Source organism: Cervus elaphus, chromosome 15 (assembly GCF_910594005.1).
Source record: "Cervus elaphus chromosome 15, mCerEla1.1, whole genome shotgun sequence".
Classification (NCBI taxonomy): Eukaryota; Metazoa; Chordata; class Mammalia; order Artiodactyla; family Cervidae; genus Cervus; species Cervus elaphus.
Genome location: NC_057829.1, coordinates 79,554,735 through 79,568,196, shown reverse-complemented (window position 1 = coordinate 79,568,196; position 13,462 = coordinate 79,554,735). Strand labels below are relative to the sequence as shown.

At 37.9% G+C, this 13,462-nt stretch overlaps 1 protein-coding gene across 2 annotated transcripts in view; it reads left to right on the top strand.

Annotated features, from left to right (window-relative positions):
- The window catches only part of SHTN1 (shootin 1), a 101,386-nt gene that overhangs the window by 20,873 nt on the left and 67,051 nt on the right, over positions 1-13,462 (top strand). For both annotated transcript variants that reach the window (XM_043925262.1, XM_043925263.1), the window contains exon 3: positions 8,213-8,273. In XM_043925262.1, coding sequence (XP_043781197.1) covers positions 8,213-8,273 — 61 coding nt within the window. The remainder of the gene's footprint in view (positions 1-8,212; positions 8,274-13,462) is intronic.

Here is a 13,462-nt window from a genome sequence, read left to right as displayed (position 1 = left end):
TGCCTACCCAATTCCAAGCGACAAACTTATTATCTCTTAATGCTTGGCTTAAATATCACTTAAATATTTTTTTCAAAGTCTCTCACAAGCAAGATAGTTGCTTCTTTGTAATGAAACACCTGTATATTTCTTATGTACTTATCACATCTTATCAACCAAAATTCATTATCAAAATATTATATAGGGCACAGGTAAGTTGTATGGGTTGGATTAGTGTTTGTTTTTTTTTTTAAGACATCATTACAGGTGTAGATGATGGAATGGTTGTTACTTTCCACTATTTTTTGCCTAAGTAGCATTATCAACAATGTGTTAGAAACTGAAATCAAATCACATTGATTTCAATAACCCTTCCAAATTATTTTGGGGGTAAAAGAAAAATAGAGGACTATATATTTTGAAGTCAACCAAATGAAGTTTCGCTCTGCTTGTGAAGCAGTTATCATATTTAAATGTGTTAGTCATGCTTCTACAATTGAAGGGCATCCTTTATGACTCATTCAGAATCTTTGTCATAGTCCTTTGTGGTTTTTTCCTATATACGGAGGTGGGGGGGGGCAAAGCTTCTTTGAGCTTTTAATGGAATAGCTTTCACATTTCTCAGGGTGGTGGGGGTGTGTGTGGAGTGTGCATAAAAAGAAAGAAATCTGTAGAATAGAAGAATGTCTGCCTTTGAACAGTAAGTATTTATGTTTAATACTATGTTCTGAGATCGAGTTTTGAAATGAATAAATGTTTAAGTGGCTGATTAGAAGTCGTTTGGGTGAGCTACTGTAACCCTGCATCAGGCGGTTCTGTCAGCTTGCCAGGAACAATGAATGAAAAGGGAAAGAGACAGACACTTTCCAAGACTTAGGTTTCAAGAAGCAAGATAGATGATACTGTTTGCATCTTGGCTCAGTTGTCTATTGTTAAAATTTCTTCATCTTGTGTAAATTTCAGAGGTGAAGGTCCCAAAGTATTTTATTTTTAAGAAATCAATAAAGAAGCCACTCTAAAGAGCAAGATATGCACCCATTATGCTAACTGTTCATGCATAATACATTCACATACATGCAGTTTCTTTAGAACAGAGGGGCAAGTGGTTGTGCCAGAGAAAAAGTAATTACTTAGCAGTTTGAAAGTGAAAATGAGTCTCTTATTAACAGCAATCTATCCAGAAACAAAGAGCAAGGATCTCTGTTCTGATGACATGTGTTTCCATCTAACACACAATACCTAGAATTTGGAGAATGCTGTAAGACAGCTTTAGGGGGCAGCTACTACTTTATTGCCTGTGAAAATTGGAGGGAAAGAACTTTGAATTGGAAGAAAGAACACCAGCAAAAGAGAGAGTGAAAAGAATTCTGTCCTAGTGGGAATGATTTAATTTACTCTGTTCTTTAAAGATAAGCTCAGCTGAGTTCTAGCCAGACTTACAGAGGTAGAACAATAGAATTGTTGATTTATATTAAAAATGATTTGATGGTTTTTGAACTGCATCACCAAAGATGCTAAAACAGGTAGATATGCACAATTCGAACGCTCTGCCTGTTTAAACTTTTAAATATTGTAACTGGACAAAAAAGGAATGAAGTTTAAGAAAAATAAGTAAAAAATGGTGTAGGGTTGAGACCTCTTCAGACTCAGTGTTGTAGCCTCTGCTGTGTAGTGCAGTATTTCTCTCATTATAGCAAGTGTTGTTATAAATTGCTCATTTCATTGTTGATCTTTCTTGGTTGACCATAACTTTTATGAGAGCACTTTGCCTGATATGTTTCTCACTGTATTTTTTTCCTGCTTAACACAGTGCCTGTATGATTAATTTGTTCAGTACTTGGAGGAAGGAAATAAAGACTTTCAGTGATTACAGTAGATACCTGCTTAGAAGTCTAATTCAGTCAACTGTAAGGTAGAGTGGTCTTTGTCCAGATCAATTTGTTCAGTACTTGGAGGAAGGAAATAAAGACTTTCAGTGATTACAGTAGATACCTGCTTAGAAGTCTAATTCAGTCAACTGTAAGGTAGAGTGGTCTTTGTCCAGATCGTCTACTCTGTTGTCCCGTGTAGGCAGTGCATGTGTGCGCTTCTTGGGCTCCAAACTGGGGTTTCTATAGGCTCACAACTCTTGGTTAAATTTGTGCATCATGGAGATAAAAATGAATGTTTATGTTAGTGGAAGTTAGACGCAATTCAGAACATCAGAGGCTTTCTTGCATAAAACATACACACAGCAAAATATAAAGCTATCTTAGTGTCTAAATCAGTTATCTATACTTCTGTTGAGCCCCAGTGAGCAGACATTTTAGTATAAACTGGAGTTGGATAATATGTGAGGCAGAAAGAACAGAGCTGCCCATTTTGGTGGAGGAGAAGGGAGCACGGTTCACTCTAGAAAGACTTTCCTCTGTAAGTCAGCCTGCCTGTGCTTTGAAATGCTGGTGTAGTTTCCGAAGCCAGGTATCTGCCTGGATGAGCCTCAAGGAAGAGTTCTGGACAACAGCCAGGGCTTCTAATATTAAGAGCTTTCGAAACCAGCAAGGGTAACCACCGGCCAATTCGCCACTTCACGAAGAGCCAGAATAGAGACTCTAGAATAGATGTAATGTTACCCAGCTTGCTTCAGCCAGCCAGCACTTGTGCTGCTGGGTTCTACCCCAGCCTTGAGCTGCAGAGAATCGTTGAGCATCATAATTAAGTGATGTGGGCCCAAGAACATCTGTTGCTATTGCAGAGTCTTCACGAGCAATTCTCACACAAAAAGAAGCAGTTTCTGCAATTGGTGCAGCTGCGCAAGCAGGAGAGAGGACGGGGTGGGATGGGTGAGGGGCTTCTGTGGGACATAAAGAGGTAACATCCTTCCAGAATCTTTGCTCACTTCTTCCTGTTGGTGGAACGAGATAAAGATTACAAGATATATTTCTGGGTTCACCTAAAATGATGAAATAAGTAGATGTTTGGATTTCTGCTTAGTAAACGGATGTATCCTCCATATTTTGCTCAGCTCTGGTTTGGAATAAATAAGTTGCTTTTGCAGCATGTGTAAATCTCTCCCCCCTCCCCACCCCCACAACCCCTTTCAGTATCCATAGCAGATGGTAAATTCTGTGGCTGCCAGTTCTATCATAATATGGTTGCAGAAAATAGAAAGCAACATGAAGACCTCTGATAGAACACAGCTGGTGTGTTGGGAGACCGCTTTGAAGCTGCTGGTGATGGCTGTAGAGTTAGTGTGAAAATGTATAGGTGGACTGTAGAAATGCGTTACCTGAATGTAGGGATGAGACTGTGATTGCTAAGACCTGTAATTAACCAAAGCATGTCTTCCTGGGCCTTATGAGGGGAGAGCTTGGGCATGGGTGGGCAGATTGGCAGACTGGTGGGGAAGTGCAAAGCAAACAGGTGCCACATTCAGGAAAATGAGAGGAGCATTCCCGAGTCAACTGGCTAGCGCGCTCCTAAAGCGAGGTGTTACACTATCTGGTGGGGGAAGGATCTCCTAAACTTAGTTGAGAATCCAGGAGTCCAGTGCTTGGAACTTGAAACACCAAAAGACAATGAATTTGGTTTACACACTAAGTTGGGACTAGAAACTGTATTAGAATTACTTAATTTTTTTTAGCAGAAGTTAAATTCCCACAAGAAAGCTTTAATTAAAGGATATTCCTTTTCCTTTAGAAAATGGTCCTGCGTGATCTCTCTTATGGAGGGTCTGAGTCAGGATTTAAGTAAATAGCTTTGCTAGTTTAGCACTGTGTACTCATTTTGTGTATGCTAGCCAGAATGGGTTTATCCAAATAGACGGAGGTTTTTAAAACCAAAACTTTTAAAAAGTTTCAGTTCTTGATAGACTAACAGACAAAACTGAACAATAGCTTAATTCTTTATTTTAAAAATATTTTAAAAGCATAGAAGAGGGCAGAGAATATTATGACACATATACATGTCACAGAATTAGCTTACCTTTTGAAATTTAAAAGTAAAATTGAAGGTCCCCAGTGTCACCCAACCCTTGACCCTTCCTCTCCCTGGCTTTTAAGGGGCAACTACTCTCATATATTTTATATGTATCCTTCTGTTCCATGTTTTTATATATATACCATATGTATCAGGAAATATATAGATGCGGTATAAATATATGAAGTACTTTTGTGTGTTTAAGGTATCATTTGATATGTATATGCTATAATTCCTTTTACTCAGCATTATGATTTTTGAGAATCTGGTTTATATATATTGATAGATATGAAACATTATAAAACATTGATACAAAAAACATTAGTTCATTCATCTTTATTTATAGTGTATTATATGGGTATACCATGGTGTATTGTTGTTATAAATGCAGAACGTGTTTGTATAGGTCATCTTGTACACATTACTAGAGATTCTAGTGATGGAATCTAGAAGTGTAATTGCTGAGTCATAGGGTATATGCAATTCCAATTTATTTTCTTGCCGTAAGGCCTGTGGGATCTTAGTTCCCTGACCAGGGATCAAACCCATGCCTATTGCATTGGAAGCGTAGAGTCTTAACCACTGAACCATCAGGGAAGTCCCTGCAATTCCAATTTTGCTAGTTTATTTCTAAAGTAGATATGCCAGTTGACATTTCCACCTGCAGTATGTGAGAGTTTCTGACTCCTGGTACCAGACCTTTTCAGTTTTTGCCAGTCTGTTAGGTCAGAAGATCTCATTATTTTAATTTGGTTTTTCCAGATTGTCAGTGGCATCATAATTTTTAGCCAATGACATTTGAAAGTAAAAATAGCCAAAGGTATGAAATCCCCCAAAACATATCCCAGATATGTTTATCTGACATGGTAGAATTAAAATATAAAGTTGTGTTATATTATATATAGTGTAATAGTATTCTCACGCAACTAAAATTTTAATTATCATTCTAAGAGCTAAAATCACTTTTTAAAGTTTTAGACATTTTTGATGAAAATCTTCCTAAAATGTGTTATATACTTCCTATTTTGTGAAATTCAGGGTGAATTGAATTCAGTGCTCATAATGAATGATGCTGGGAAAGATTGAAAGCAGGAGGAGAAGGGGATGACATAGGATGAGACGGCTAGATAGCATCACTGACTCAATGGACATGTCTAAACTGGCCCTGAAGGTATTAATGAATTTTTTAAAAACCTAACATTCCACTCATTTTCCAATGAGTCAGTTTTTCACATCAGGTGGCCAAAATATTTGAGCTTCAGTGTCAGCATCAGTCCTTCCAGTGAATATTCAGGACTGATTTCCTTTAAGATGGACTGGTTGTATCTCCTTGTAGTCCAAGGGACTCTCAAGAGTCTTCTCCAACACCACAGTACAAAAGCATCAATCCTTCAGCGCTCAGCCTACTTTATAGTTCAACTCTCACATCCATACATGACTACCAGAAAAACCACAGCTTTGACTAGATGGAGCTTTGTTGGCAAAGTAATGTCTCTGCTTTTTAATATGCTGTCTAGATTGGTCATAGCTTTTCTTCCAAGGAGCAAGTGTCTTTTAATTTCATGGTGGCAGTCACCGTGTGCAGTGATTTTGGAGCCCAAGAAAATAAAGTCTGTCATTGTTTCCATGGTTTTCCCATCTATTTGCCATGAAGTGATGGGACTGGATGCCATGATTTTAGTTTTAATTTTAATTTGCTATACCTCCTTCTATTCAGAATTGTAAGGATACAAGGATGGTTTCTTCTTGAGTGACAGAAGGCATAGGACATTGAGCAGGAGTTTATCTCCAGGTGGTGACCACTTCCTATATTCCCCAGGGTTCTGGATAGTTGAAACTACCCAGTTTCAGGAATCTGCCCTGTGAATGAGTGGGGCTTTTACTATGCCAGCAAAATACCTGCTTGAGAAGAGGCACAAATATTCTCTTAAAGAATGAATGCATTTTAACTCAAGGATGTTAAATTGGTCTGTTACTGAGGAGATAATAAGCAGGAAGGTGACTCATTATCTTAGAAGGTCTGAGAAAATTGGCCAGATACAAATGGTACAAGTATCATGCTGGTGAGCGGTTATAAATACCATGTGGCCATTAATGCCTCTTTTTCCTTCATATTTTTTTTTCTTTTTAAAAATATGTTTTCTTTTTTTATTGAACTATAGTTGATTTATAGTATTATGTTAATTTCATGTACAGAGCAGAGTGATTCCGTTATTCTCTCTGTCTTCTTTCCCAGTATAGATTATTACAAGATACTGAATGTAATTCCCTGTGGTGATTGTTGTAGTTTGGTTGCTGAAATGGTTTAGTTGCTAAGTCGTGTCCGAATCTTTGTGACATTACGGACTATAGCCTGCCAGGCTCCTCAGTCCATGGGATTTCCCAGGCAAGAATATTGGAATGGGTTGTCATTTCCTTCTCGAGAGGATTCTTCCTGACCTAGGAATCGAACTCACATCTCCTGTGTCTCCTGGGTTGCAGGCAAATTCTTTTACCACTGAGCTATCAGGGAAGCCCATAATTCCCTGTGCTAAACAATAAATCCTTGTTGTTTATCTATTTTATATATGCTGTGCTGTGCTTAGTCACTCAGTTGTGTCTGACTCTTTGTGATCCCATGGGTTGTAGCCCACCAGACTCCTCTGTCCATGGGGATTTCCCAGGCAAGAATACTGGAGTGGGTTGCCATGTCCTCCTCCAGGGGATCTTCCCAACCCAGGGATTGAACCCAGGTCTCCCGCATTGCATGCAGATTCTTTACCAGTTGAGTTACCAGGGAAGCCATGATGTGTATCTGTTTAATCCCAAACTGCTAATTTATCTCTCTCCTTCTCTATTTTGGTAACCATAGTTGTTTGTTTTCTATGTCTGTGTGTCTGTTTCTGTTTTGTAAATAAATCAATTTGTATTATTTTTTAGATTCCATGTGTGTGTGTGTGTGTGTTAAGTCACTTCAGTTGTGTCTGACTCTGCAACCCTATAGACTGTAGCTCCCCACCCTCCCCCGTCCATGGGATTCTCCAGGCAAGAATACTGGAGTGGATTGCCATGCCCTCCTCCAGGGGATTTTCCTGACCCAGGAAACCCAAACCTGTGTCTCTTATGTTTCCTGCATTGGCAGATGGGTTCTTTACCACTAGTGGCACCTGAGAAGCCCAGATTGCACATATAAGTGATATATTTATCTCTGTCTGACTTACTTAGTATGGTAGTCTCTAGGTCCATCCATACTGCTGTAATGGGACTATTTCTTTTTTATGGTTGAGTAATATTCCCTTACTGTGGATATATCCAGAGGTATGAAACCCCCCAAAGCATATCCCAGATATGTTTATCTGACATGGTAGAATTAAAATGTAAAGTTGTGCTATATTCACATGGTCATATATATATCAGTTCAGTTCAGTCGCCCAGTCGTGTCTGACTCTTTGCAAACCCATGGACTGCAGCGCGCCAGGCTTCCCTGTTCAACACCAACTCCTGGACCTTGCTCAGACTCATGTCTATCGAGTTGATGATGCCATCCAACCGTTTCATCCTCTGTCATCACCTTCTCCTCCTGCCTTCAGTCTTGCCCAGCATCAGGGTCTTTTCCAATGAGTCAGTTCTTTGCATCAGGTGGCCAAAGTATTAGAGCTTCAGCATCAGCATCAGTCCTTCCGATGAATATTCAGGACTGATTTCCTTTAGGATGGACTGGTTTGATCTCCTTGCAATCCAAGGGACTCTCAAGAGTCTTCTCCAGCACCGCAGTTCAAAAGCATCAATTCTTCGGTGCTCAACTTTCTTTATGGTCCAACTCTCACATCCATACATGACTACGGGAAAAACCACAACTTTGACTAGACAGACCTATGTCAGCAAAGTAATGTCTCTGCTTTTTAATATGTTGTCTAGGTTTGTCATAGTTTTCATATATATATATAGATATATATGTGTGTGTGTGTATATATATATATGTGTGTGTGTGTGTGTATATATATATATGTATATATATATATATATATATATCACATACCTTCTATATCCATTCATCTGTTGATGGACACTTAAGGTTGCCTCCTTGTCTTAACTATTGTAGATAGTGCTCCTGTGAGCACTGGGGTGCATGGATCTTTTTGAATTAGAGTCTTCATCTTTTCTGGATATATCATTAATGCTTGTTAAAGATTTTTAATTTCTGTTTCTTTTCCTAAAACTGTTTATAAATTTACCCTTTCTTGTCTTTCCAAACTTATGATACAAACTTAACATTTTTGTTTTGTTTTCATTTCAGTGTGACAAAATTAGGCAAGAACGAGATGAAGCAGTTAAAAAACTGGAGGAATTTCAGAAAAGTATGTAAGCATTTCGGTGGAATTGTTCTAACACATACAGTTGTGCTTTGGGGTTATGTGGGTAGGCATGTACTCTGTGTTTAGTTCCTGATGCAATGGACAGCCAAGAAAGGAAGAATTGTCTTCCCATTTGCCAAAAAAAAAAAATGCTCTGGCATTATTGTGATTTTTAAAGAAATGTATTGAGCATTATCGTTTCATAAGTATATTATTTATATATAAAGTACAGTTTGCATTTGTTATGAAAATTTTTACTATGCATACCAGTTAAAAGAGAGCAAAAATTGTTACTTTGACTCTGATAAGAGCCAACATTAGTGTATTATAGTCTTTCTTTCCTGCTCTTTTATCTGCGAAATATATCAACAAAAAAATGCAGTCAAGTTTTGCACTCAGTTTTGCAGCCTACTCTTTTCAGTAAATAGTATATCATGGTCATCTTTGCATGTTAGTAGAGAAATATATCAGTTTTTAGTGTTACCCATAGTATTCTATCATAGAATAGTACCATAATTTATTTAAACAGTTCTTCAGTGATAGATGGATTATTTCTGGTTTTTAGGAATTATCTGTAATGCCATGATAAGAATTCTAATTCATACATCTTTACAATGGTCTGATTAGTTCCTTAGGTTAATTCATAGAAAGGGAATTCTAGGTTTACAGAACTTACACATTTTAGGAGTTTGAATGGTTGAAATAGCTCTTTCACCGAGGAAAGTGATAGTCTCACAAAAGCTATAATTTCTTAATTTTTGCTGTGTTATTTTTTTATGTGATGTAAATCTGTTATTACTTTATTCCCCTAAAATTCTGATTCATGCTCAGAAGGTTCAGAAGGAAATATGTCCCAGGAAAGCCAGACTTTAGCCGGAAAAGTGACCCTCCCACTTGGAAGCAAGGCCTCTCTCCGTCCTTCTCAGATGCCACGTTAGTCAGGTGGTTTGATTATATCATAAAGCGTTGACTTGGTAACTACACTACAAAACATTTCAACATTTATTCTTGCTGGAGGTAAAGTAGCTAGTTTATTTCAGGTGTCTGGCTGTAACAAGGAAAACCTAAAGGGGATATTGTTGATAATAACCTGGTTTTGGTGGCCAATATGCTATGGCTGGCTTACTGTCATAGTATGCCATAGGTGAAAACATTTTTTTATCTGTGAATGTGTGAATGGCAATTGTTTAGGACTTTCTCCTTCCCTAATAGAGGATTAATGGGAATTTCTTACAAACTGACACTGAGTTACAGCTGAAGGAATTATACCATTGACATTTTTGAAAGTTAATATATTTGAATTAGTTATTGATATTGGGTTGGCCTACTGTGTGCAGTGGGAATAGTTCAAGTTCTTATGATTGGAGTTATCATAAAATGTTTTGGTCCAGGTAGGTAGTAGAGATTTTGCCGTTTGTGTTATGCAAAAATGGAAACAAATTTCTACCAAATTAACTTCCTTTTTTTTTTCCTTGAAGAAATCTTAAGTTCTATCTTGTAAAAACCTTTTTATTTTAAACTTTATTTATTGCATTGTTATTGTGTTGGAGTGTAACTGATTAACAGTTGTGATAGTTTCAGGTGAATAGCGAAGGGACACAACCATATACATATATATGTCTATTCTCCCCCAACTCCCCTTGTATCCAGGCTGCCATGTAACGTTGAACAGAGTTCCACATGCTATACAGTAGGTCCTTGTTGATTATCTGTTTAAATATAGCAGTGTGTACATGTCCATCCCAAACTCCCTGGCAAACTATCCCCTCCCTGGCAAAACTCCTTGTCTAAGTCTGTGAGGGTCTGTTTTTGTTTTGTAAGTAAGTTCATTTGTATCTTTTTCTTTTTTTAGACAAAGAAGGAAAGATATTGTATGACATCCTTACATGTAGAATCTAAAAAGAAAATAATTACCTTTAGAGTAACATGTAAACTTTGCTTTCATCTACAATTTCTCTTTTCCCTTTCTCTTCCTCTAAATATCTCTGATAGTTTTAAAAATTTGCATTTCTCTTTATGAACAACTCAGAGCCTGAAAGAATTCACCTTTTTATATTGTATTCCTTCGATTTTTACCTTTACTGCATCAGCCTGGTTTAAGTTTGGATGGCAGGAAAACAGAGTGTTGACTCTTCACTCAGTTTCAAAAGAACAGAAAATGAAAACTAAGAAAACTTAATCTGTTAAAAAACTGTGCCTGAGGTAAATGGCTCATGACTTTAGAACAGAGGGTAGCAATTCAGATTTGGAAGGCAGTGAGGCAGTTTTCACCAGTGAAAAGCACCATTTGCTGTGAATCCCTGTATGCCCCGAGCAATTAATTTCTGCACTAGTAAAAGTGAAATAAATGACCGTACCTTGTAGGCTGTTTGAGGATTAAATGGGATAACCCGTGTAAAAAGTGCTGAACACAGTGCCTGGCACTGCACTCAACAAACACTAGTTGTTGCTCCTACCATCATCTCATTTACTGTGCCATCCAGGGCTTGACTGCCCTTCAGTACTAAGAGTTCATATCATTTACCCTCCATGAGTTAGTTTCGGGACATAGTGTCCACATTGGTACAAAATTGGAATCTGCCTCCCTCTAATGTTTCCCTACTAGTTCTAGTTCCCTTAGTGTAGGAAGCACAGCCAAAAGAGGGTGAGGAAAAGCTTTGTTAGACTGTCGGGATCAACTCTTCCTAGCCTGGCATACTTTTCCTAGCTGGTTTTGCCCATATTTCCCTGTGATTCTTGGCCCTCTGCCAGCCCTTCCTGAGTCTCTCTTGTCTTTCTGGACAAAGTGCACCACTGCTGAGCAAAGCCGTGTTCCCTGGAAAGCAGATGAAAGTAAAAGTGAAGTTCCTTCATGTCTTTTAGGCCACTCTGCATTAGATCCTTTGCTCCCTTTTAGGGCCTACCAATTTTCCTGCATACCTCTAGTTTTCATGATTGTTTTCTCACTACATGAAAACCTTTCTAAGTAATCTGATACTGCAGGAGAATTTATGGTATGTTTGCCACATATACATTAGAGATACCCTGCATCTAAAGATTGCTAAGAATGGGCTGAATGGAGAGAAATTTTGCTCAGGAAGCAGCACCCTGGGTGGGATGGCACTTTTAAATATGAGCAATTAGAAAAGAACATAGAAAATTGGAGCCCTCTAGACATCGCTTTGGCTGGCCTTTACCAGTTAGAACTCCGTAATCTGGGATATGTTCCTTAACTTCTCCAGGCCTCGGTGTTCTCCAATACAAAACTGCTATGGTAATACCCACCTTGTAAGACTGTCGTGAGGATCTTTGAGCGGACACATGTGCGGGGCTCAGCACACAATAGACACATTGTTGGCCCAATAAACGGTGATAGTGGTTGTTTCCTAAGCCATTCTGTGCTACAGGGAACATCCCTATGAAAGGGGTGTTCACATGTGAACTTAGGCCTGAGACAGTTTTTCAGTCATCAGACACACACAGACATGAATACCTACTTTGTACATAGCATTGTGCTGGGTGCAAGAGAGTCAGCCATGAATGAAGAATTTTTCTGCCCTGATGCTCACTCAGTAGAAGACAAAGCAAATTAAAAGAACCCCAGTGCCCCTACAGTGTGATACATTCTATGATGGCAAGTATATGAAAATGTTTTGGGGTCATAGAACACGAGAGACAGACTTCGCTAATTCGACTAGACTGGTAGAAGCTGCAGTTGATACTCTTTTAGGTTATACTTCCAAATTCTCAGAGTCATTAAGAAAAATGTTTATTATGGAAAACGTCAAGCTTGTACAAAAGTAAAAAATATATAACGAACCGACCCCCGCCATGTACCTACCACACAGCTTCAAAAGTTGTCAGTTTGTGTCCAGTCTTCCTTCTTCTGTACATCCATACACCTGTTCTCACTGACCTCAGATTATTTTGAAACTAATTCCAGTCATCATATCATTTGATCTGTAAATATTTCAATATGTATTTCTAAAATACTAGGATTTTTTAAAAACATAACTGCAGTAGGGTCACTTTATTTAAAGTTCATCTTTTTTCTTTTTTAAATCTTTTTGTCATCCAAATTATAGGTGTTTTAGGTACAGCCCTGGTCAAGGATTGTGGATATTATGAGGAAAGCCTGAATTTAGGGCTGTAGGCAAAGCATTAAATGAACAATTAAAGTTTTAAAAAATCTTTATCATTTGAAAGTAAATAAACTTATATATTAAAAAAAAATTTCTGGGACTTCTCTGGCAGTCCATTGGTTAAGACTCCTTACTTCCACTGCGGGGGGCACTGGTTTGATCCCTGGTTGAGGGACCAGGATTCCACATGCCACGCAGTGCCACCAAAAAAAAAAATTGTTTTATGTCAGGTGACCTGACTTGTGGTTTTAGAAATTGGATCATCCTTTGTGAAGATATAGATGCCCTTTGAAATATGCTCCTTTCTTTTGGATCTAGAAAGTTTGTAAGTAGGTTTCTCTGGTGTCAGCTTAGCATTGGGATAATTTTTTAAACTGAAAATTAAAGCACAGTTTCAATTTTCCACTGTTCCTGCTTATAAGAAGAAATAAAAACTTACCTGATGGAGTATACTGTATCAGAACTGGAGAAAATGTGGACTAGCGTTGCCCAGCTAAGTTTATCAAGTTAAATTACAGGGCAACTTTTTACAAAATGTTTAGAAAATAAGTGTTGTTGTTGTTTTTTTCTCTCTCTCTTTACTGGGGCTAAACCTTTCTAGTGTGGAATGACTTTTCTTACTCTTCCATGAGCAAGAATATTATTGAATAAAAAGTCAAATTCTTATGAAAAATGCAGAGTGTTTATGTTTTTGTTATGATAGTTAGAAATACCAGATTGTGGTAGAAGGTGTCAAGTAGTTAAGGCTAAAAATTTGAAGTAATATTTGATGTTGTAAAAATTGTGTGGGTTTCTTTTCTCTTTCCTTCACAGTTTTGAAGAACCTACCTTGTAAACATAGTGATAAAATGCCAGGAATATTAGGACTTTAAGGAAATAATAGAGCCTATTATTTAAACTACAATATAAAAGGCAATTATATTGATGAAGAGCTACATGGTCTTTGTGTGTGTGAATAAACTTGGCCTGTGTTCAGCTTCTATTTGTTCTTCTGGCATAAACACATATTGTGTGTGATTCCAGTTTAATGGGGACCCGTTTGTATGCCAAGCAGCTGCATTTTAGGACCTA